This window comes from Mauremys reevesii, linkage group 2, assembly GCF_016161935.1.
Source record: "Mauremys reevesii isolate NIE-2019 linkage group 2, ASM1616193v1, whole genome shotgun sequence".
Classification (NCBI taxonomy): domain Eukaryota; kingdom Metazoa; phylum Chordata; order Testudines; family Geoemydidae; genus Mauremys; species Mauremys reevesii.
Genome location: NC_052624.1, coordinates 13,495,847 through 13,521,330, shown reverse-complemented (window position 1 = coordinate 13,521,330; position 25,484 = coordinate 13,495,847). Strand labels below are relative to the sequence as shown.

The following is a 25,484-nucleotide window of genomic DNA, read 5'->3' as shown; positions in this document are numbered from 1 at the left end:
GTAGACTAGGCCCAGCTGTGAGAACCAAAAGACAAAGAGTGAAGGTGGAAGGATATTCCCTGCTAAGTTTTATTTAACCTGTTTGAACTTACTTTGTTTTCCCTTCCTGCTTGATGACTGTTTACTGCTTAAATGCAAATGGAGGCAAGCACACATTCCTTTGTTTAGCACAGACCTGTTTGCCAATGTCTGCTTGGGCAGGTCTGTGGGGTGTGGAAGATGTGTTATCATACAGAGGAATCTTATAACTTAAAATGTGTATGGCAACACTGTATGTGATCAGGACAATACTGACCAGCACATTGAGTTTTCAAATGATAGTACAAGGTATGCGTTGTAAGGTAAGATTATTACAATAGGATGTGAATACAGAGGTGTGTTCCATCACAGGACAAAAGCCTCTTCTGTTGGTCATTAAAAACTTAACATTTCCACAACATTTACCACAGCCAGGATTATTTTTAAAGCGTGATTCTTCAGGCTAAGATCTATCTCCAGAATGAAACTGACAGAAGGAATTACAGATGTCTCTCTGAGTGTGCCATGGTTTAAGACGGGGTGGCCAACCTGCACCTGAGGAGCCAGAATTTACCAATGTGCATTGCCAAAGAGCGACAGTAACACGTCAGCAGCCCCGTCAGCTCCCCCAACCCCTGCCCCCAGTGTTTCCCACCTGCCAGCAGCACTGCCAATCAGCACCTAACCCTCCATCCCTGCACCTCCCACCCGCCACGAGCAGCTGTTTTGTGGTGTGCAGAAGGCTTGGGGCCGGGAGAGGAGGAGCAAGGGTGCAGCAGACTCAGGGGAAGGTGTGGGGGCCTTGGGGAAAGGAGTGGAGTGGGGCCAGGACCTGGGGCAGAACCAGGGGTTGAGCAGTGAGCACTGTGTTGCACAGTGGAAAGTTGGCACCTGTAGCTCCAGCCCCCAAGTTGGCATCTATGCAAGGAGCCACATATTAACCTCTGAAGAGCCGCAGGTGGCTCCCGAGCCGCAGGTTCGCTACCCCTGGTGTAAGACAAAAGCAGGGCTGGAGAGTATTTAAGGATTAGTGGCAATATCGAAGGTAGTCACTCGCATCCATTGCATGTGTTACCTTTTATTTGGTGAGTGGCAGGAGGGTTGAAGCTGTACATGGGAGGATGGCACAGCAAAGCAGACTACCACTGCTTGCTGTAGCAGACAAAAACCACCGCTAACTCTAACTTCAAATCCAAGGAAGAAGTTTGTTGCAGCATAGGTACAGAAAGCCAATCCCCAGTGATCAATTGGAGGGTGACAGGCCAATGGAGTGGTTATGTGTACACAAACAAGGTTAAGTCTCAGTACAATGTTTTTATACCAAAGATGACCCCCTACTTTTATCATCACCCCCCCCCCAATTCATTATATAATAAATTATGACCAAATATGAAAATCCACATTACACACTAGATCAGGGGTCCCTGCCATGGCGCCCGCTGGGGCACCTAAGTGCACCCACGTACTGGCCGGTGGATGAGCATCCGCCAAAATGCAGCCAAAGTTCAGCAGCATTTCGGTGGTGACGCCTCTGGATGACGCCGCTTGTGGGCATTTCGGCAGATGCTCATCCGCCGCCATGGTCCTCCGTGGCTCGTCTTGCACCTGCCAGACGAAAAAGGTTGGGGACCACTGCACTAGACTATATAACGTGTTTATCTACTTACTAGCAATAACAAGCTATTAATCTCATTATCCGACAGGGACTTTCCTTGTTTAGCCTCATCATATCTGGAAGGTTACAGTAACTTCATCTTTGTCCTGTACCCAAATCAGGGACATTCTAAAAACTGAACAGCAGCATATTTAATAAACCAAAAAGGTTTTGTTTGCACTCCTTTCCCCAAACAGTTATTCAAAGATCGTATTAACCACACTAAAAACTAGGCCAACAATTATATTGCTTATGTATTACTAGCTAATATGTGATATACATGATCCACTAAATACACTGTCTTTACTATCTTACATGAGGTAAGTTCACCTAATCACTGTTTCACTTCCTTACACACACCTTCCTGTCATCAGCACAAAATTACTTGAGTGCCTACAAATTAAATACACAGAACAGATGTGTGGAGGGAAGGAAGATGCTTCTCTCCACTGAAGTAGACCTTTGTCTTTGCTTCTACAGGCAGAGATTATTAAGATTGGATTCCCCCTCCCTCCCAATTCTCCTGCACTATCATTGTACAACAACCTGCTCCAAGATATTGCAGCAGATTAACTGGGTATATGTTTCAGAAGTTTAAATTTATACAACTTAAACATTGGACCAAATTCACTTGAATGTCTTCCCCTATCCCTTAAAAAAAAAAAAAGCTGGTTTGGAATTCTTCAGGTTTAGGACACCAAATTATACTTTGAAATCATTACTTATTGTAACAACTCCTTCTGCCTTCATAATGAGTTTTAAAATAGACCGCTTGCCCCTAAGTACTGTGAATCTGAAAATGCATTCCAAGCGAATGATCAAAACTGCAGCCCCCCATCTCTACAGTCTTCCTAGACTGGTTTCATTTCACACATCCTCCTAAGACACTGCAACGCAGAAAGAGTTACCCACAGTAATTTAGCAACACAAGGCATTTGAACAAATCAGTGACATGAAACTTAGACATTTATAAAGGTTTTACAAGAACATGAAAAAAGTCATCAAAACAGGAGAAAAATAAGTGAGTATTTTAGACTGTTTAAAATGTGCATTATAGCAAGTTTAAGCTACCAATGACTTTAAGTGTGAGATTCTGTGGCCTGCATTGTACAGGTCAGATTAGATGATCATAATGGTCCCTTCTGACCTTAAAGTCTATGATTCTAAGTGTCATACTTCTGTTTTTAGCATCCATATGAAAGCAGTTCCCTGTTAATGCTCCTATACACTTTAAAAAATCAGAAGCATTAAAACACTCAATTGTTCTTTGAACCAACCAACCAACACAGTAGGGGAATATACTCATGCATATGTGTGGTGTTTGCTTGTCCATGTAATTCAATATCTGGAAAGAACTGTTGTCCTTAAGTTAGTTGCTGTTGGAGCAGGTGTGTCTTTAGGTGTTCCCTAAAGTCTGATTTCACTGCAGAGCCTCATGTATCTCCCCACCTTAGAGTCCTGCTGCTGCAGATGGCCATGGAAATTCCCAACAGCTAAACAGGAACTAAGGTGTGGGGGAAAAGGGAATTCTGAGTGTGAGAGGTGGCGAATACTAGGAGTAGGAGACATTGGTGCTTGTATGATGACTGAGGATGGACCAGAGTGCTGTACGACGTATAATACAGTGGGAGGAGAAATAGGTTTAGCCCTGCTGTTTGAAGGGTCTGAAGGAAAGTAACGTACTCCGAGCAAGTAGTAATGGAGTACAATAAAAGAGGTGTTTTAGTTACTCCTCTCGCATGATATGTTTGAATTCTGTGGTTTCCCCAGACATTTCACAAATGTGGATACACACTTGGTTAAACAACTGCATACAGAGTAACTATTAATGGAATGACATCAGATTGGAAAGAGGTCTCTCTACAGGGGTCTGTTCTGGGTCTGGTGTTAGTTAACTCTTTATTAATGATCTGGATGTAGGAATAGAGAGCATACTGATCACATTTGCAGATGAGACAAAGCTGGGGGTGGGGGATGTCTTCAAACACTTAGGAGGATAGAACTAAAATTCAAAGAGAGCTTGATAAATTGGAGAACTGGGCTATAGACAACAAAATGAAATTCAACAAAGACAAATGTAAGGTGCTAAACTTAGGGAGGAAAAACCAAATGCACAAATAGAGAATGGGGGATAACTGGCTTGGCACCAGCACTGCTGAAAAGGATCTGGGAGTTGTGGTGGATCACAGCCTCAAGATGAGTCAATTATGTGATGGTATTTAAAAAAAAAAAGCAAATGCAATTTTGGGTTGCATTAACAGAGGTAGAGCATGCAAGTCAGAGGAAGTGATAGTACTGCTCTACTTGGCACTGGTTAAGCTTCAGCCAGAGTACTGTGTCCAATTTGGTCACCACTATATAGAAAGGATGTAGAGAAACTGGAAAGGATCCAGAGATGAATGACAAGATTATCAAAGGGATGAAATGCAAGCCATATGAGCAAAGGCTGAAGAAACTGGGTATGTTTAATTTGAAAAAGAGGAGGTTATGGGGGGGGGAAAACATATCGGTCTTCAAATACTTGAAAGGCTGCCATAAGATGGAGAAAAAAATGCCCTCTTTTGCCACAGAGGGCAGGACAAGATGTAATAGCAGATTTAGGAAGTTTTTCTTGAGATTTAATCTAACTGTAAGAACAGCAGGACAATGGAACAGATGCCTTGGGAGGTTATGGAAGCTCCTTCACTGGAGGTTTTCAAAAAGAGGCTGGATAGCCAGCAGTCTTGGATGGCTTAGACATAACAAATCCTGCATCTTGGCAGGGGGTTAGACTAGATGACCCTTGTGTTCCCTTCTAACCCTATGATTCTATGTCAAGTCCTGTCCAGGTGTTTTCCAGCATGGTAATCCTGCCAGGCAGGGCAGTGGGATGAGTAAATGTTTGGCAAGGAACTTTTCTGCCGTCACAGAAAAAACACTAGAGATGCCCCCAGCTAGCACATCCTACTACCTCCAGCATTTGTATTAGCCAGGTGGACACACTTTCTATCTGACAGACCACGCGCCCTTGGACTTGATAGAGCAAAAATTAAGTATTTTTCAAACTTGATACTTAGATTGCTAAGCCATGCTTCCATCTTTGTGTACCTTAAGGAAGTTTCCAAGTATTAAGGTCAGAGGAACTTTGGTTCTTGTCTCTCAAATTAAATTAATCTATGCTGGAAGAGTTAAAATTTTGAAGTCATATTCACAAAAATATCAATTTATCTTTCATTAATGTTAGCGGTGCAAAGGGTGTTCAGCTGTTCTCAAGAACATAATTCACAGCTTACCTATTATAAGGAAATCATAAAAACAAAACTTCAGATCTTTAGAGATCTTTCAGCATAAGTGCTTTACAAATGGTGAATTTAGCTCCAACCCACAAATTCTTACAGATGAAGTGCCTGAGGCAGAGGCTAAGATAATCAGTTGTTCAGAATGCTAGGGGCTACAGTCATCTACAGTCAAAAGTTTGGAGTAGGTCAGAAATTTTCAAAATTCACATTTTAGATAATTTTTCATCAAAAATTAGAAGAATGACAAGATCTTTGTAATGATCACAAAAGTTCAAATTCTGTTTTTCAACCAGTCCTAAGTTAGCTAATGTTAAATGCTGTGAACACCCAAACACCATATAAGTAGCTACGTTATTTATTACTGTTACATTTGAAATTTAAGATTAGGGTTGGTATTTCCTTTTCTGTTTTGGAATTGCTAAAAAGGGACCTCTTGCTATATCTAGGGTGCCAAACAGTAGCTCTAGGTTTGTGAAGGACCTGAAATCCCCACCACTCCTTTAGCTGAACTGCCATTAGCTTAAAAAAAAAAAACACAACCATAACTCCACTCCACACCTGTTAATGAGAATATGATGCTTGTCTACCTCGATCCTCCTTTATGTAAGGGTGGCTAATTCTTTCACAGTGCTCTGAAAACAGAAGGACTGGACAAGAAATAAATTGACCAGTAGCTTAAGTTGTAGGATCTTTACTTTATAAACATTGAATATTCACTCATGTGGGCTTTCATTTTGCAAATACCGTATTCTTCTAATGTAATGAGAAACAAATTACACAATGCATGTCAAACTTTAACTGCAAATATTTTAATTGCAAATCCCCTGTACTTAATGCTTGATATGTTCTTCTCTATAAAGAGTAAAAATATGTTGGCCATCCTGTTTAGACAGATATCATATGTCCTGTCAAACTAGAGTTTAATAAGAAATTGCACAGTGATCTAAGGAACCTTGCAGAGGACCCTCAGCTGATGCAAGCTATCATAGCTCCACTGTGGCTATGACAACCTACACCGGCTCAGGATCTGCCTCCTTGTGTTGTGGCTTCATCTACAACACTCTTCTAAATCCTGATTACTACATGTGAGAACAGACAAAGCCATCTGACCAAGACAGCCTGGCTCAAAGATATTATCCTAAATATACTGAAGTCTATGAAATACACAATATCTTATGTAGGATGGTGGAAAAATGCCAGTTAACATTTTCCATTTCTACGAACTGTTTTCCAATTAAGATGCATTTTAGACCTCACTGGACCTCATTCTCTTCGTTTATATTGGATTTACATCAGCATAAATGACCACAGTGAAGTTATTCCCAATCAACACCTGTATGAGAAGAGGATTGGAACCACTCCATTGTACTTAAAAATGTCAAAGAAGTTGCCACCTAAGTAATGAGAAGGATCCCATGCTGGTAGCTTGACAATTGGCTGAACAGTAATAGCAAATATTCATAAAGTAAAATAAGTGTTTAAAAGTATAGGAAGTGTTTGAAAACAAAACATATAAAAGCAGTACAGATTATTACACAACATGTTCTATTCCAGTGTTTTACACCTATAGATTTATATTAAAAATAGCTAAGAAATGGGAAAATACACAATAGATTAATAAAAACCAGTACCAAGACTATTCACTGTCAACCCATTACTTCTAACAGAATATTCATGTCTATTTAAAATTTTAGTCATCCCAGAATCAAACCATGTGCTTCATCTTAAAACCATAGCCTGATTAAACAGAAATCAACTTAGTTAATTTTTAACGCCACAAAAACATTTCCCTTACAACTTCTTCATTTAAAAAAGTTCTTTGTAAAAGACCACCATCCAGACCAATGAACAATCTATTGAATGCCAATCACAGCCACTTGCAGTTCTGTATCACCCAGTATATGATGCACTTTCTAATGTACACTATTTCCTGCAAAAATAACTTTATTGCAACCAGTAAATTCACTCCCATTGACTCCCTAAACGAAAGGCAGTGGAACACTTAGTTCCAAAACAAGTTAAATGAAGTTTGCATTACTTTCATGTTAATTAAGAAGTCTGTATAAAACAAAGTTTCTTTTGGAACTATATGATCTAAAAAATGTGATGTGTTTGTTCAGGAAAATTGAGTCAAGATGTAAAAATTGTTTTCTGGAAAGTCAAAATTATGACTAGCATTTTTCTTAAATGCTGTAAAAGATACCAGGGAAATATAGTCATTAAAATGTAGCTTATTCTTTACATAAAGGCAATTATGCCTTTGGATCAACAAATTAAAAACAATTGTAATAATGCTTGTTAATAGAGGAAAAATTAGTGTGTTTTTCTAATCTCCAGCAGATTATTCAATTTTTAAAAACTGATATTTTTGAAAGGACAAATAGATGCATGATCAATAGACTAATCTGAGTTTGCATAACATTTAAATAAAGTTCCATCTAGCAAACAATGCTGAGATGAGATAACAAGAGAACAAATGCTGCGTACGGGACCTGTACACTCTTACAGCATTGCCTATGCTAACAAAATAGAACAGTTGTAATTATCACTAGAGATCAAAAAGTCAACATTCGAGATGTAGCATGACAGCATATGGCAGACTGCAGATTGACGACTTAAGGAAGTGTCCTTTTTAGTGCTAGTCTTGTATAGCTTCTTTCAGTTCATGTGTCTTTTCATCGCTGTCAAGTTTCAGTGGGTTAGTGGATGGTGAGGCCTCAAGGAGTTCAGTTTCTGGAGCATAAGAATCTGTTCTTACTGTTGCCTTTGAAGAAATATCATTAGGAAGAGCAAAGGATGGTAAAGGGGACAGTGAAGGCATTAAATGGTCCAACTGCGACTGTGTAACTGAGCCCTCCGCGTATGTGGTCAGATCTGCAGGGACGGACGCCGGGGCATGCTCTGAGAACATAAGAGTAAGTTAAACAAACAAACCAAAACTTGTCGGCCACCTACCAGAGACTAATTTTGTGGCTGTATTTCTATAGCATAAGCTTGGATGCACTGCAGCCGATGGACTACTCTAATACACCGCAATACAGTGGGTTTCTGATCTAGGACTAGATCTCCTTGGCACTAAGGTAATACACAAGGCTTGCTTAATGATTCTTCTAAAGCTTTATCATCATCCTTCAGAAATTAAGACCCTTTTGTGTTCAGATGCTGAGCACCCATAACTCCCATTGAAGACGAGTGAGCTGGGAATGCTCAGTACTTCTAAAATTCAGACCCTCAGAAGATACATCTCAATATTTTAAGATTAGAAGACATGCAAAATTAAAATATTTTAGTTTACTTTGTTGACATTTTAGCCTCACCACAAAGGGCCCAATTTTGTTTTCATAAGCTAAAGTCTTGTCTTTATTCTTGGAATGTCCCCCCAGACTTAAAAAAGGGAACAGTGTCTTTCTACAAAGAAATTTTCCTTTAAAATAAAAAGTGAAATACTCTTGAATATTTTTAGTTACATTTTTGTTCATTATAAATAGACAGCAGCCTTGCTAAAACAACAGTTTTCCAGGTCTGTGAAAACTGGGCTGCTTTTTATGAAAATCTCCTTGCAGCAAAGATTTACAAGATCTGTATGTTAATTCTTGCATCAGGAGGACCTAAGTGCTTGAATGGGGATCCTCACATTTACCACACTGAAAATAAATGTCTCAAAGAGCAAACCATATTCCTGAGATTAAAAAAACTAAATAAATAAACCCTTATGACATTGCCTTATCAAATTTGGAATCCATTGGCTTTAGCTAACCCATTCATGCTTGGCTACCGTTTTCCTTGCCTTTTGTATCCTAATTCTATCTCCCTCTCATTTTAGCTGTGCTTTCTGTATGATTTTTCAGCTAGAAGGTTTTCCTAAGAATAAGATATAACACATCCCCAAAAGCTTGACTCTGCAGTTGGGTCATGTACCGCACAGTCTCCTAAGTGGTCACCAATATCAAGCCAACAGGCTGACAATTTTAAACAAACTCACCAAAATAAGTAGTTGTTCCATTGTTAGGTATTAAACTTTCAGTCCCTGCCAAAGATTCTGCAGCTGACATATTGAAGGGGGCAGAGGAAGGTAAGTTAAGGCTTTTCGTTAAGTCAACAATTTCAGGAAATGAAACACCAGACTCATCTAGAAAACCTGAAGGAAGAATCAACAATGTTCCTTTAAACACAGTATGAAACTCTAGACCATCAAGAAAAATGACACCCAGATTCCTGGAATCAGTGGATTTTTCTCCCTCCTGTATACACCTTTCTCCCTCCTCCCCCCTGAGTAATTGCAAGCAATAGAGCTATTAAAGCACCAAGAAAGAATTCACAGAAGGTACCATTCTGATATAGGGCTTGCTCCAAAGTCCACTGAAGTCAATGTAGAAACTCCCATTGATTTCAGTGGATTTTGGATCAGGCCCATAATCAACACCTGAGTGTTAAAGTTCTGCCAGATTTCTAGTAAGAACATCAAAGGCCACACTTATTCCATATTTAAATAAAAAATGGTGGACTGGAGGCTAGGGGATGTGAGAATTAAACTGCAATCATGAATTTAACTGTATGTTCTGAAGAAGAACTGAAGTGCTTACCTGGATCCATAACTCTTTGGACAGGAGGAGGAGGAGGAGGGAGAAGTGCGTTTTCCATTGAATACATATTCATTTCTTGACCTGTGGATTCATCCAAGTTCATAACTTCTTCAGAGCTGTCCCTTTGGGAATTAGGTGCCAACAATGGAGCCTAAAATAACAGAGAAGGTTCCCGTTCATACCATCTCTGGTCAATCTGACAAAGGCCTGCCACTGTGAAGGCTCTGCCCCACTGTTCCCAAAAACACAAATTCAGGGGGTGCCAGCTTGAGTATCTCAGCAGCTCTAACTGCTGATAAGAGAGGAGAGAGATTGGTTCCAACATGCCCCCAAACCAAAAGGGCATTAAATAATCATGATCAGCACCTTGGATTGGGTTTAGAAACCAACTGGAAGCTGGTGTATTCTCTGGAGAACAGGTATAATATGTAGCACACAAGATGCATTGCTAAGTGGGCTGAAGCTTCTGACAGAATGGTCCTCAGGGGTAGACTCATGTGAAGCACATTAGCCTCAGTTAGATGGATAACTGGCTATGTTTATACACACAAAGAAAGCTCGCAATTTCTTCACCAACTGCAGATGAAACATGAAGTATTCATAGTACAGTGAATCCAAGAGGATCTGAGCTTGCAATCTTGAGTGATAAAAGGCCCAGCTCAATGGAATCTCCTCTGTTGTCATATCCCCCATTCTAGCAGTATCACTTCTCATTTGGCTTGGTCTTCACCAAGCCCACTTCTACTCAAGCCCTTAGCTCATGGAACCTCACCTGTTAGACATTCATAAAAAACCCAAAATAACCTCAGAAGGTACCCTGCAGATATGAACAAATTTCTTATGTACCTCTATGTAGCCATTTGTAGATGGCACAGGGGATCGGTCTTCCAATGGCAAAGGTGAAGGTGGTTTGATTTCTTCTTGCTTCTTCTTTGGCATAGCAGCATGTGTTGGAATTCTGTGCAAATAGCCATATCCAATACCACATCCTAAACTGCACGAGAAAAGCAAAGTAAAAGAAACCTGATAGACTACAGTGTGCTTTTCTACAGCTGACTTTGTAAGTGTTTTAAGTTAGGAATCTCTAAGCAGAAGCCTGGTAGAGATTTAGTTTTCTTAACCTATGGGAAAAAATATGGCATTGCAGGAATTGTAGTCATGATTAAGGCCAGATCCACGCTACAAATTTACATCAACGCAGCTGCACCGCTGTAGCACATCTGGTGAAGACACTAAGCAGACAGGAGAGAGCTCTCCTGTCAGCTTTATAACTCCACCTCTGCGAGAGGTGGTAGCTATGTCAGCAGCAGGTTAAGGTCAGTATAACTACATCCCTCGGGATGTGGATTTTTCACACAACTGAGGCGATACTTATTTGGGTATAACTGTATGTTGTGTAGACTAAACCTAACTGTAGCAATACTGAGGCCACGAAGTACTTTGCATCTCAGCTTTAGTCCTGTGTGACTCAAAAACCTCAAGTGCTTCATTTCCACCATCCTTACAAAATGCAGGAGCTGAGAGCAGGAAAAACCCCAGATTAATTCCAAATGAGACACTATTGCAGGGCATAAAGGGTCCACTCCGGCTACTATTGAAGTCAATGGGAATTTTATCATTGGCTTCAACGGGAGCAGGATTAGACCTACGTTATGCCAAATTCACACTCCACAGCTGTTCTCCATTATTTAAAACCTCAGAGCAGAGAAATTGTATGTGAGAATGTTGAGGAAAATAAGACTCAAGTGGAAAGCTATAACAACTGGTGATGTTATTTTACAGAGGAATTTATTTACAAAACATACCCTATAATCAGGCAAAGACTAATCACAAATCAATACCTTCCTTCTCCACCCCAGGCTCCATTGGGAGTTACGAATAGCTCTCGGCAGGAATCGGTTTCCGTGTTATACACCATCAGCTTCAATGGCTTCCCCTCATGGGATTCAATCAGTGAGAAGAAATCCTCTGACTGATCAAAAAAAGATAGCGTGTTAGCTCTTAAAACAGGTTATTTTATCACCAGCTCCCCGCTTTGCAGATATAAGCAGTTATCAATGAAGAGAAAGATCACACTCACTACTCCAAAGGAGTAAAGATAACGACTAAATTACTGGTGATATTTGATCTTGAAAGGCAGCTAATTTCATTGTCTGGTATAAAGAGGTAATGACTAAGCTGGTCATAAAGAGGTGGCTGTCATTGCCTCCTCCCAGAGCTACATAAATTTGAGGGATGTATAACCAACTAAAGCAGTTGCAATTCACGCTTCACAGCATACGCACAAAGAACTGCAATAGTTAGAGCCAAAAAAAGGAAAACTATGCTCTACCTCCTGAAGTATCTGATCCGATCCAACAATGTAGTCTGTGTGGGGCTGCAGACCAGCCAGAGCTGCAGGGGAAGCGGGTTCTACGTCCTGTAAAAGAACAATACAGGTCACCGGCATTCACAGCTGGATAAACAAACTGTCCAACAATTAGAGTAAAAAATTTAACTCAGGAAAAAATGCAAAGTAAAATGATTTGTGTTTAGATTAGAAAAATACCTGAGAACGCTGCATTTAAGTACAATTATCTGTACTCTTGAGTACTCAAGATTCATAAAGACCAAACTTAAATTTCATCAGTTCACCACCCAATCCTTGTTTTAATCCAAGTGCAATCTCTCGCTAACCCTCAGACATCTCAACAGGAGAAGTCAAAGACTACGAGATGAAACTAGCTTTTGCTGGAGACCCTTCCCAGACTCTTTTGGCCCACTCCCTAAACCAATATTGACATTTACTTTAAAAATAAAGCTTTTCTGTGCTCTTCTATCTCCATATTATTTTGATGAGGGTCAGTCAAGCTACAGAGACCAATCCAATTGGAACGCATTTACTTTGCCAGGAATTCTTTACCTGCCAATAAAGTGACAAACAAGAAAAAAAAATGTTCAGCATCCAGAAAGAGGATCTTGGGCTAAGACATTAATAACTGCCTACATTCGTGTTCCCTAGCTCAAAAGAAGTCCCTCTCACTGAAAAATTGCTGAAAAATTATATTGGCTTAGGCAAATCTTTAGGACAGTTCCTCTTCTTCTCTTAGCTGACTTCAATGGTGTTAGTGCTTTTGCATGCAAAAATGAACGGAAAATTAAATGTTCCATGTATCGGGAGCACTAAGCGACTAAGTGGCATCTCCAGAGTCTTGAGGCTTCACTCTCCTAACGAGAGTCCTATGGTCGCGAGCATATTTTACCGCATCTTTCAGGTTGACAACGACACTCACATTCCCATCCAGAGAATGCTCGTGAAGACGCTCCTAGCATTTATCAGAACAAGCACCCACTAGGCCCCTAGAAATCAAAGTGGCACATTTTATCTGAAAGTAAATGAGAAATGATATCACTGCTTTAAAGCAATGCCAGGGATTTGCCTTCAGGAAATTTACTCCATCGATGATAAATCCATGAGAAGGGAAACTATGTCAGTGTCTTGCAGAAAGCTTTAAGGCAAAGGTTCTTTAAACTGTGGTACACGAACTTGTAGGAACTGATAGACTGCCTTCTTACAGTGTGTCTCCTTTAAGGGGTTGAGGGATCTAGAACTGACCAATCTGTGTTCTATAGCTTTTAAGGAAACAGGAATTCAATGGAGCAGTATGTTACCTGGTGTTAATCAGGTAGCTACCTCCTTCAAAGGATAAAACCCAGGAAAAAAGACATACTGGAGAGGGAATTACAGGGGAGTATCAAGTCAGGAGAGAGGTTTCCTGGGGTGTAAACTAGAACAGAGACAGGTGGGCTGGGGAACCTCCCTGAATTACAGCCCAGCCCCAGGAAGGAGGGCTGAGGAGCCCTGGAACCAAGGAGAAGAAGTGTGTGAGTCCGGGGATCACGAGAGGCTCCATGGAATCAGAACATATGAATTGCTATACTGGGTCAGACCAATGGTCCATCTAGCCCAGTATCCTGCCTTCTGACAGTAGCCAGTACCGGAGTTTCAGGGAGAGTGTACAGAACAGGGCAGTTAGAGTGATCCACCCTGTCTTCTCCTCCTGTCTTCTAGCAGACAGATTTAGGGTCACCTGGAAGCATGGGATTGCATCCCTGACCATTCTAATAGCTATTAATGGACCTGTCCTCCATAAAATTACCTAGTATTTTTTTAAGCCAGTTATACTTTTGTCCATCACAACATCTTATGGCAATGAATTCCACAGGTTAATTGTGCATTGTGTGAAAGAGAATGGAGCAAGAACTTGGATTCTGGTGGTCTGGGCTGGCGAAACCTGCTAGAATCACAGCACAGACCCATGAAAGGGCTGTGGAATCCCTTAATCAAGAGAAAAGAGAGTTGTGAGTCCAGGGGCTGAGGCAGGAAGAGTCCTGTGGGAAAGACTCTCCAGAGGCCAGGGGATGCAGTGGGAATGGCAGAGCTCCCTGGCTCAGAAGAAATGAGAGACACTGGCAACAAGGGTGAGTTGGTCCTGCTTTGAGCAGGAGGTTGGACTAGATGACCTCCTGAGGTCTCTTCCAATCCTAATCTTCTATGATTCTATGAACTGAAGCTGCCTGGTGCCCAAGTTACACAACCTCCCCCCACACCCACCCATGCAGGAAATGTTTTTTCTGTCTCATGAAACTTCCACATCCGGACAAAGTGGAGACATAAATTTTTCCACAGGAGGAAAAGACGCGTGTGTGTGTTTTTGTTCTGAAGCAGGCACATCAAGGACTTGAATCTATATCTCTTAAAGCTGGCATGTTCCAGTTTCAACAAATCAGCATTTTCTGATGAAAACCAGTTTAGTTGAAAAATTCCCATCCTGCTTTAAACATCATGTCCTCTAACCTTCCCACCTAGATTTTCCCCAACCAGACTCCCTTCTCTTCTAACTCCTCCAGGCAGAACTCCACCAGCCAAATTCAAAACTTATTTTACTCTGAGTCCATAAATATTTAAGTTAAGCCTATTAAAGCCTAAAATAAATATGCACAAAAAGAAGAAATATGCATGAGGTACTTTAAACATTAATAACATTTGGGAACTGCTGCATTAAGGCACCAAGTTTATATGCTGAATTGTTTTCATACAGTATGTTGTTCTTCAAATGAGTGCACATATCCATTCCACTTCAAGCATATGTACGCCCAGTGCAGGCCTACACTGGTGCACTGGGTGTGCATACACCTGAAGTGGAATGGACATGCACAACACATCTCGAAGAACAAGTGACAGAACAGGCCAGTAACCATTTTTACTAAGCTTAAAGCACACAGCCTGAGTACACAGATGTTTCTCTTGCTCACCAGAACATGCCACACGTGTTCATTGGCTCCTTGGAAAGTGCAGAACCTCACACTGGCTCCGAGAAGCCCTTGCCCGCCCCACATGTTGCTAGGGATCACCTCCACCTCGCGCACTTTCATCGATTTGATGTTGTACACCTCCAGCTTCACTGCCTTCTCAGCATTTGCCTTCAACAGATCTTTCAACATGGTGTTTTCTTTATTCTGTGAAACACAGAAAAGGAAAGATTTGTTTCTGACAGTGTCTAGCTGGATCTGGAATGCAAAAACATCAATGAAGAGGCAGGATTTCAATATCTAGAACAAACTAAGCTGGAGACCTAACTTCTACCCGCCATAACAACCCCACCAGCACTACTTCCTTTGGATACATGAACTAGGGTAACTGATTCTAATCCTGGGTAAGGTTATTCACTACTCGCATCCATTAGTGTCACTCCCGCCACCCCCTTTTTTTGTAATGCTGTTATAACAATTTTGGTCAATTATACCAGTTCTAAACTGTGTCTACATTACAATAAATAGCTATACTTCATGTAGTGACCTTGATCTTTTTCCTTACCTCACTAATGAAACAATTTTTTGAAAGTCTTGAAGTAGAATTCTTAAGAGAAATTAGTAGTGATTAAGTTATAACTTAGCTAAACGTTTACTATAGAAGAACAGATGGGATTTTTAAGAACAGTTTTTAGAAATATCTACCAGAATTTCACTATTTCCACATGGGTAATGCAGCACTTGGCCCGTCACTGGAAGGAGCCATTGTACTGACTATTTCCAGTAGAAGATCCAGTCTGATGTAGGTAAAACAGACCTAAAAAAACTCAGCTTCTGTCTGAATACAAGAAAGCAAAGGATCTTCAAAATTGTGAGGGATTTATTTAAACTTATTTGTTGATTTTAATGGTAAAACTGATTTTAAAAATAGAATTCTCCCCACAACAGCTTTGAAAGTCTCCTCTTTCTTCAGGCATTCAAACAGGAACTGCATTCCCTGCATGAGACTGGCTACATGGCAGCTTCCCACTTGTTAATGATTCATTTTCATGTTCATATTTAACCAAGTGTTTACATTTGTTTAAGCAAGTGTCGAGTTCTAACAACCTAAAAACTGGGACTTTCATCTGGTACCAGAAAACAGCTAGAGGAGATGCCAGAGGATACTCTACCAGTCCTTCAGGGAGTCAAGAGGCACAGAAGATGGGCGACACAGGATCCAAGGGGACAGCTAGAATGGCGCATGGGGAAGATTTTTAAATGTTATTTTAACTTTTATATAGGCTCAGGTTTACAAAGCGGGGACTTTGTTAAACAGTTTACTACACAGGCAGATAGTAGTAGCAATTTATGGGGCTTATAGGACAATGAACTACAACTCCACCTCATAAAGACCCCTGGGTGGAAGGACTCAATAGATACCAAATAAGCACACCAAGGAGTCCGAGTCCTATAAAACAGGGAAGGGAAACAAGAGTAGGAGGCTCTCCTGAGAAGTTATTTTTCTTCATTGTTTTAGAAATATGTGACAGCCTGATCCAAGTCCCATTAAAGTCAAAGGAAAGGCTCCCCTGATTTCAGCAGGAGTTCGATCAGGCCTTGACTAAGGCCTGGGTTTGCCTCAGGTAGTTCTTCTGAGTCACTAGAAAAAACAGCGGTTTCTAAAAAAACAGCATGACAAAATAATTCAGGCAAAAACACCCAGTTCCTCTCCTGTTCGCAAATCTAGTGAAAATACACAAAATTTTTCACTGGTTTCTCTTCTGCTCTAGTGAGGATTGCTCAGTGGAGGAACAGTGATAACTCCCTCCACAATCAGCACATTCATTTACTTCCCAGGGCAAGAAAGATTTCACAACTGTCACTACACTGCACCTGGAAACAACTCTGTCAGAAAAAGCAACAGGGATCTGTTCTTTCGAAACAGGAGTATCTAGGTTCTATCCCTATTGCTGATATCAAGTTTCAAGCAGCCATAAAATATGTAGCCTGGCGGGAAGTCCAAGGTGATCATAGATTTCTTACAATATTTTTACCCTGCATTTCAGGCTGTGTGAGATGTTCACACCAGTGCTACAGTGTTAGATCAGATTTGCTAGTCAAGAAGAGACTAATGAATTCAGAAGAAATGGGGTTGATGGTCTCAATCTAGCTTCCCGTGGACATGTGTCCACATTGTGAAAAGCAGACACATTTGCATCAGTTGGCACTCTCAGCATGAAGGCCAACGATGGAATGAGCCCTCAGACCAAACAATAACTTCACCCACAGCTGATCCCTCTGGGCCAGGTTTTCGACACACTGGCAAGAAAGTGTAGGGAAGCTTGCATGGCTGCCATTCTGACTAAAGACAGCATCAATCTCCCAGAGTCAAGTAGGCCAGCACCTTTTAAGACCACAAAATTAAAATAAAACAATTACTTCATTGAAAATGACTTGTCTTTAGCCACTTACTAGCCTGGTGTGTCCTATTGTGATGATAAAGTCAAAGAAAGGTTCCAACCCGGCCTGCTGAGCTGGAGAGTTTTCTTGAACCTGCAAAATTACACATTTTAAATTACAGTAAGAAAAAGCTATACTAAATATCACCAAGTGACAGTGTTGTAAATACTGGATTCAGGAATAAAGTACATTCAGGATTGAACCAAAAGTCCCAATTAAAAGACCTTGAAAAAGTTCTCAGAAATTTGAATTCCCTTTCCTCAATTGTCCGAGCCATGAAATCCATATGTGCCACCTGTGCAACAGTCCTACTAGACAGCAGGTGTCAATTAAACCTCAGCAGGTGAAACTGAGACATTGTATTTTCTACAACTTTAATGGCATTGTAGCTGACAACGTGCAGGTATATTCTGGCCAGCATTCTTCCATGGTGCACTCTTTAAACCAAGGGACTGAGAAGATACACCAGGTACTTTCCAGCACTGGATAATGTTTCCTGAATGTACCTGGTACTATCTGCTGTTTGCAGCAAAAAGGTTAACAAAGTGCTGAATACAGTGCTGTATACACTACTAAATGAATCCAGTTCTTTGGCCTGTGTTGAGCTGGTCAGACAAGATGCTCTACATTCCTTTTGGCCTTAACATCTATGAATGAAATAACCTTTTTGTAGTATTGATATCTCCACTCACTCAGTGCTTAGGACAACTACATGTTAAGAACTGCAGAACCGACATCCATGGTGCTTTACAATTGGGCAACATGCCATACAAAGGACAGAAACCCTGCCCTAAGAAACTTACAAACTAAGGCCCTGATTCTGCAACTGGATCCCTGTATCCATGCAGCGACCCACTGAAGGCAAGGGAGCTCTCAGCAGGGGTTTATCTGCATGGAGCAGGTTGCAGGATCAGCACCTAAAGGCTGCTCCTCCAGCCACTAAAGATATAGTAACTCCTCACTTAAAGTCGTCCCGGTTAACGTTTCGTTGTTACATTGCTGATCAATGCTTGTTTAAAGTTGCGCAATGCTCCCTTCTAAAGTAGTTTGGCAGCCGCCTGCTTTGTCTCCTGCTTGCAGGAAGAGCAGCCTGTTGCAGCTAGCTGGTGGGGCTTGGAACTAGGGTGGACCGGCAGCCGCCATCAGCTCCCTGCTCCCCTCAGTTCCCTGTGCAGTAGCTGCCCAGCAGGCTAGCAATTGCAGCTGTCCCTCCTCCCACTGCCATGTGCTGCTCCTGCCCTCTGCCTTGGAGCTGCTCCCCAAGACTCCTGCTTGCTGGGGGGGGGGGGGAAGGGGAGGAAGAAGGGGGCTGTCAGGGTGTCCCCCTCCCCCCTGCTCCTGCACCCCGCTTGCCACATCTTCCATAGAGCAGGGGGACACACGACAGGGCTCAGGAGGGAGCTTGCTGGCAGCAGCTGCGTCTCAGCAAGCGGATCTAATTAACAAGGCAGCGTCTCTGTCTCCGATGCTCTCTCCCCTCCCTCCATTCCTGCTGCCTTGTAGAGTGTGAGAGTTAACCCTTGAGTGCTCAGCCAATTGCTAGTTCATCATTTAGCAGTAAGGCAGTCCCTGGGAAATACCCCTCCCTCTTCCATCCTCTGACTTCACCACCTCAACCAAGCTTCACAATCATCATTGCTGTGTACAGTATTAAATTGTTTGTTTAAAACTTATACTGTGTGTGTGTGTGTGTGTGTATATATATATATATATATAGTCTTTTGTCTGGTGAAAAAAAATTCCTTGGAACCTAACCCCCTCATTTACATTATTTTTTTATGGGGAAATTGGATTCGCTTAACATTGTTTTGCTTAAAGTCGCATTTTTCAGGAACATAACTACAACATTAAGTGAGGAGTTACTGTAGCAAGAGCAGGCCCTTAAGGGCTGACAGTACAGTATACAGAAGCGCCGCAAAGGGGAATGAGTGGTACATGGTCACTGAACACTTCACAGAATAGGTTGATGTTCAGTAGCTTTTTTGCAATTAATAGCTTGTGTGTATCAAAAAGTAAAAAAAGTCATAGTCATGTTCATTCTGCTTTAGATTAGAAACATGGATAAAGAGATGATCATGGACACATAAGCACTCCTAAGTTCTGACCCAAAGAAGTTAATGAATCGCTGTAAGCTATAGTAAAGAAAGCATGAAAGAAGTTACCTCTGTACGTGCGAGAGAACAAAACCGATTTATAATATAAAACAAAACCCCTATAGATTATTTATCAAAATGCAGTTCAGACATGGCTATAAAAGAGCAAAATTGACATTAAACGGAGCATCAAAACCTAGAATATATAGGTACATCGGATTGAAAAAATATTTCCACTTAGATGTATGATTAGTTTAAGGTAAAAATGCAGTGTCATATCAAGGTTGCCATGGCAACATTGCTTATATGTGAACAGAAAAGTAAACAGACAGATAAGTCACATGCCCCGTTGATTCTGAGGTCACAATTCCTCTGGAACAAAAATAACCGCCACCCTTCTTACTTTACATTACACCTAAGGCCTGTGAAACCATGGTAGCTCTATTTCCTCTCTAAAACAAACACTACCAGGCTGCTTACAGTAAAACTTAGCTCTAGTCCAGAGGTTCTCAAATTGCGGTCAGTGGACCACCCGTGGTCCGTAAGCTTAGGGTGACCAGATGTCCCGATTTTATAGGGACAGTCCCGATTTTTGGATCTTTTTCTTATATAGGCGCCTATTACCCCCTACCCCCATCCCGATTTTTCACACTTGCTGTCTGGTCATCCTACGCGAGCTCCATTCAGGCGGTCCACGGATGGTTCCCTCTAAGGTGCACGCCTGGGCGACCACACGCAAGAGAATGAAGGGCCACCAAACTAATTAGTGGAGCCTAGGTGCCTGGACCCTGGAGAAGATGCACATGTAAGGTGAGGTGGTGGCCTTGGGGGGAATAAGGGGTAGGTGGGAGGGAGCAGTGGGGTGAGAGGAGGGGGGAATTTGGGATGTGCAGGGCTGCGGCGGCCAGAGAAAGAGGTGACTTTCCCCAGCTCCAGGGCTGCGGCTGCTGGAGAGAGACAGTCCTCCTTCCCAGCCTCAGCTCTGTGGCTGCTGTGGTGGGGGAGAGACCCCCCTCCTTCCCAGCCCCAGTTCGGGGGCTGCCGCAGCAGGGGAGAGAGGGCACATCCATCGCATTAGAAAGGTAAGACAACTGATATTAAAATATGAGTTGTGTGCTTTTATTTGTAGAACAAAAAAGTTTATTATTAAGGGTTTTTTTATATAGCGCTTTTACCCAAAGCACTTTACAATAGTTAGCTTACTGTACAAACAACATTTGGAAAGATCATTAAGTGGTCCACCAAGATCCTCAGCAATTTTCAAGTGGTCCACGAAAAAAAAGTTTGAGACCCACTGCTCTAGTCTACACTTAAAAGTTTTGCAGCTTTAATTATGCTAGCATAGTAGATGCAGTGATACCACTACAGAAGTGCTTATACAGGTAAAGCTTATTTCGGTTCAGTATAACGAAATAAGCTGTACTGATATAAAAGCACCTTATGTAACTGGGATAAGTGAGTCTACACTAGGGCTTTTACTGGCATAAATGTCACTAAAAAAGCAAGCCATCAGAAACATATATTTTGAATTGATGGCACATTTGTTGGCAGATAGACAACACAGGGCTGCGTCCCCTAGTCTCTGTGGATCAGCTCTCTCATTTCTCTGAGAACACCCACATGAACCAAAAGATCCTTCAGTTACAACAGGATACGTTGTGGTCACAGGCAGTTTAACTTACATTTTTATGGTTGGGGCTTTTGGGGCTCCCAATTCTGCCTCTGAGGCGCTCAAGAGCAAACAGCGTGCCATCTGGTAATGGATTGCCCTCTTTAACATCTTGATGGTGGATGGATACGCTTGATGTTTCCGGCTGATGCTGCCACGGTAGAGTGGCTACATCATTTACCTGACATCTAATTCATTGCTCGTGCTGTCAGTAGCCATGTACCAGAAGAAGCAGCAACACAATTATGCCAGTAAAACATTTTAAGTGTAGTTCCCGGCCTTACGAATATGCAATAATTAGCCAAGGTATGTCACTTTTAGCCACCATGACAGCAGAGGAACTAGCAGCCTTCAAAATAATGTCAGGTTTGTGTACTGCTGAAGTGGGCCAGGCTGTTTACCATGAGGGGTTTAAGTTCTAAATACAGTATAAGGAGTCTCATTTAAGGCCCATTCAGCTGGTGTCATATGCTAGCTATTTAACAGTACAGTAAACGCTAAGATGTGCACAGAAGTGAGTAAATGGAAATTTACACATTTCAAGATGCACTGTTCAGCCTGTCACTTAATAACAAAACTCTACAATATTTATGGGTCAAAAAGGTGCCACTGTAAAATACGTGCCTGTCTTTTTGCTAAAATTCTGTATGTCCAGCTAGTATCAGTCACATCAGCACACAGACCAGTGGCGGCTGGTGAACTTTGGGGCCAGTGGGGTGATTTATCAGATCAGCAGGGAGGAGCTGGGGGGATAATAGAAGGAGCTGGGAGGAAGATCTAGGCAGTGGAGGAGCTGGGGGAGGCCCAGAAGAGCAGGGGCCACCCCACAGAGCCCATCCTGTTCCAATCTGCTCCTCCCTATTGGGGGCCCCACTACCTGGCTTCAGCTCCACACCAGGCTTCCAGCAGCTTCAACCCCCACATTCCCCTTCCTAGTCCATGCTCCCTCTGCACTGACCCGCTGCTGAGTGCCCCCTGCCCAGGCCCAGCACAAGGGACTGTAGGGAGTTCTCAGTCAGCCCAGGCCTCTCCAGTGGAAGAGGAGAGGCGGGGAGGGGAGGGTGAATTCCCATCTGGGTCCTTTCCCATCAGAAAGACCGGGATTGGATGAGACCTCCACCCCACCTCCATGCCTGCTATGGTCAAGGAGGGGCCTGCCTCACTCCCTTTGTTGTGCTACTAGATCCACCTGGGCCATGAAGTCTGTGCTGGTGACTGGACTGTGTACATTTACTCCCGAGGGGATTCTGCACCAAAAAAATAAAAATTCTGCACACAATATTTTAAAATTCTGCAAATTTTATTTGTCAATAAATAAATGTGGAGGCTCTAGCATGGCAGGTAGCACAGGCCACTGGTTGTGCTGAGGTGGGAGATCACCCTGCACCCCTGGGACATGGACTTGGCGGTGAAGCTGTTGTACTCAGTCCTGACACAGCACAAGGGCCAGACTTGCCTCAGAAACTCCCCAGGGCCCTATCCCTCTGCTCCAGAAATACCAGGTGTGAGCTGGCAGGCTCAGCCCAGCAGGATCAAAGTGTAGAGGGGCTTAGTGTGGGCAGATCTACCTACGTGTGGGGTGAGAGGGTTCTGTGTGGGGCAATCTGGATGTGAGCAGCCCAGTGGGGGGTTCCAGGTGCACGTGCAATGGGACTCTGCGGCGGGGGGGGGGGGGTGTCAATGTAAAGGTGACTGGAGCTCAGCAGAAGGGGTTCCGGGTCTGGGGGGGATTGGGCTCTGCAGGGGATCTGGGGCTTGGTGGGTTGGGGGTCTGAGTGCAGCTGGTTGGAGATCATCGGGGGGGGGGGGTTGGGTACAGGGGGGCCTGGTGCAGAGTGGTAGGGCTCAAAACGGGAGGCCTGGAGGTGAGGTGGAGCTTGGCGGGGGGTGGGGTGTATTTAGGAATGGGGGGTCTGGATGCACAGGGGTTGGGCAGACAGGGGAGCAGCTTCCCATACAGTGACCCCTCCCCCCTGTGGCTGAGGAGTGATGGGGCAAGAAGGAGTGGGGGTGCGGAGCCAGGGAAGGTTTCTGGAGGGTGGTCTGACCCAAACCCAGCCCCTCCATGCAGAGGAAGTGCATTCCTTCACCACCCCCAGCCCAGCCAGGACTAGCAGCTGAGTCCGGTGCAGGATAGGATCCACCGGCCTAAACATCCCCAGCCCTGTGTGGGGATACTTTAGCATGAGCTACATTTACCACAGCCTGCAGCTTGGGGTGATGAATTCTGCCTGTGCTACAAGAACGTCCTGCTGTTAAATATGAATCGCAGCATATTTAGTCTTGCACTCTCTCTCTCATACACATTTTATCTATAGAGCATGTGTATGTCACTAAATATGCTGTGATTCACATGTACACACACACATCTGTATATATACAAATTAAAAAATACAAAGTGTGCACTTGCCTACTTTGTTGGGGGCAGTGCCATAACACCCTCTATACACCAGTCACCACTGACACAGACTATTCACAATAAGGAGCCCTCCTATTTACCTGCTCTTGATGGTAAAACAACATTGAAAGTTCTGCTCTATTTGTTTCTTGGGTAGAGACTGCTTTTGTCTCCTCTACAGGGGAGAGCACTTTGTTAATGATTAATAAATGATATTCGTGTTTGAGATTAGGAGGCTAAGAATCATGTTATTCCTGATATAAGGAGGAGTTGAATAAACATACATTTGTTTTTATTCCATCCAGAAATGTGCTCCAGGAGCCAAGGCCCCTCCAGATTCCATAAATACAGCAGAGGACAAGGGCAAAACAGATTATATACAGATAGTTAAGACAGGCGCAGTGTTATGCAAATTAGCCTATCAACAACATCTTTGCCTGACATTTATGCTCCAAGACACACATTCAAAACAACACATGTGCTGGCATCATGCCATACAAAATAATTGTTAAGGACTGCCGGGAGGAAACTGATCTCCTCAAATGTATTATCTTATGGTCTGAGCAGAGATTAATTCCTGTCTAGAATGGTGCATCTTTGTAATGTTAAAAAGAATTAGTGCCACTTAATGACTGATTCTGAACACCATGACAAGAGGAATGAAGAGGATATTAAATGACTAGATAGAAGTCAAAGCTCATATCAAGGTAATTTTTAAGATTACCTGTAACTTGGGAACCATTTGAAGAAAATTCATCAAAATTTACGTAAACATTCTCCTTCGCTTTCAGTGTAAATCCAACAAATTTCAGGCCAAGCCTATTTTCCAATCCATAGTTATAGGGAAGCAAAACTAGACTTTTATAATTAAAGTTGATTGCAAGGATAATGGAGAGACGTTACTGCCCCTCAGTATATATAGCAATAATAATAAATATATATATATATATAGGGCTTCACAAAACAATTCAGATGTCCTAACTTTGCCTGAAGAGTTAAATAGGAAGATCAGGCCGAATCCCTCCTTTAACTCCAATAAATTTAAGGTGTACAAACATCCAGCTGATGCCTTAAAATTGAGTTAAATGATTGGTCTTCCTCCTCCTCCTCTGTGTCCTGGCACTTCCAGAGAAAGAAGGGAACAGGTGGAGGGTCGGAAGATGATGGGAGAGATGCCAGCACAAGCCAACATGGCAAATATTTAACATGTCTGCAAAGTCTGACAACGTTTAATGCTCAGTAGCATTTTGAGGCGGAACCTGCCTGGGTTATTTCCATTGCCGCCCCCCCGCCCCCGCCCAGTCCTGTATAACGTGGGCCACAGGGGCAGGCTTATTCCCCATGAACCCTTAACCTGGGGCTGAGCCTTCCTGATACAGAACGTATGCCCAAAAGGGAACTGCATGACCGGGCGGTCGGACCCTGAAGCCTCGGGGCGGTGATGCGCGGACATTTCCCAAAGATCCCTATCATCGAAGCCAGGGAGATGCCTCATCTCCTTCACCCCTGCCCCAGGCGCTGCACAATAGGAGGGACATATCACAGCACGGATCTCCATCCCTTCGATGGGGCTGTTCCCCAGGACGGAACCCATGCTCCTCAGGGTCTTACCCCCATCCCCTTGGGATGGGTCCCGTCCCAGTCCCCAGGGACCAGATCCGGGTCCCCCCCGAGCCCCTCCCCGGCGCCAGATCCCCCCCGGGTCCCCCCGAGCCTCTCCCTGGGGCCAGACCCCGGGTCCCCCCCAGTCCTTCCCCGGGGCCAGATCCCGGTCCCCGGGGCAGATCCCCGATCCTCACCCCGTGCACATGGAAGCCCTCAGCGCCCCCGTCGGGGATCTCCGAGCTAGAGCCCAGCCCCATCGCCGCACTCCGGGAGCGGGGGGCGCGCAAGGCTCCCGGGCCGCCACCTCCGCACTGCCAGCACCGCAGACCCGATCAAGCGAGTGCCGAAGCGACCGATCTGAGCGGCTGCTCAAGCCTGGGTGGAGGGGGGGCTGTCCTCTGGTCGCTGATAGGCTACGACCTTGTCGCGTGACCGGAGACGCGCTTAGTAAC

General features: G+C 43.2%; 2 protein-coding genes across 5 annotated transcripts in view; one reads left to right on the top strand and one right to left on the bottom strand.

The window, feature by feature from the left end:
• Positions 1–5,625: 5,625 nt before the first annotated feature.
• On the bottom strand, positions 5,626–25,392 carry GORASP1 (golgi reassembly stacking protein 1). 4 transcript variants are annotated; one of them, XM_039524054.1, is made up of 10 exons: positions 19,430–19,603; positions 17,280–17,360; positions 15,933–16,056; positions 14,829–15,032; positions 11,866–11,952; positions 11,375–11,505; positions 10,380–10,527; positions 9,534–9,684; positions 8,933–9,088; positions 5,626–7,851 (listed from the first exon to the last, which is right to left on the bottom strand). In XM_039524054.1, exons 4-10 carry the CDS (start codon positions 15,015–15,017, stop codon positions 7,589–7,591), a joined length of 1,125 nt encoding a protein of 374 aa, XP_039379988.1. In that variant the 5' UTR covers positions 15,018–15,032; positions 15,933–16,056; positions 17,280–17,360; positions 19,430–19,603; the 3' UTR covers positions 5,626–7,588. The 4 variants fall into 4 exon arrangements, with proteins under 4 accessions (XP_039379988.1, XP_039379986.1, XP_039379987.1 ...); XM_039524052.1 differs by lacking the exons at positions 15,933–16,056; positions 19,430–19,603 and adding an exon at positions 25,227–25,392; XM_039524053.1 differs by lacking the exon at positions 15,933–16,056 and having other exon boundaries at positions 19,430–19,580.
• TTC21A (tetratricopeptide repeat domain 21A) overlaps positions 20,136–25,484 on the top strand; it is a 65,657-nt gene continuing 60,308 nt past the window's right edge. The window contains exon 1 of the mRNA XM_039524049.1: positions 20,136–20,170. The gene's annotated coding sequence lies outside the window, so the exon portion shown is untranslated. The remainder of the gene's footprint in view (positions 20,171–25,484) is intronic.

Coding starts and splice junctions, on each gene's coding strand:
- GORASP1 (XM_039524052.1), bottom strand. CDS start 25,289: ATGGGGCTGGGCTCTAGCTCGGAGATCCCCGACGGGGGCGCTGAGGGC. Junction 17,361..25,226: donor AGGGCTTCCATGTGCACGGG/GTGAGGATCGGG, acceptor GTAATTTTGCAG/GTTCAAGAAAACTCTCCAGC. Junction 7,852..8,932: donor TGGAACAACTACTTATTTTG/GTGAGTTTGTTT, acceptor TTATGTTCTCAG/AGCATGCCCCGGCGTCCGTC.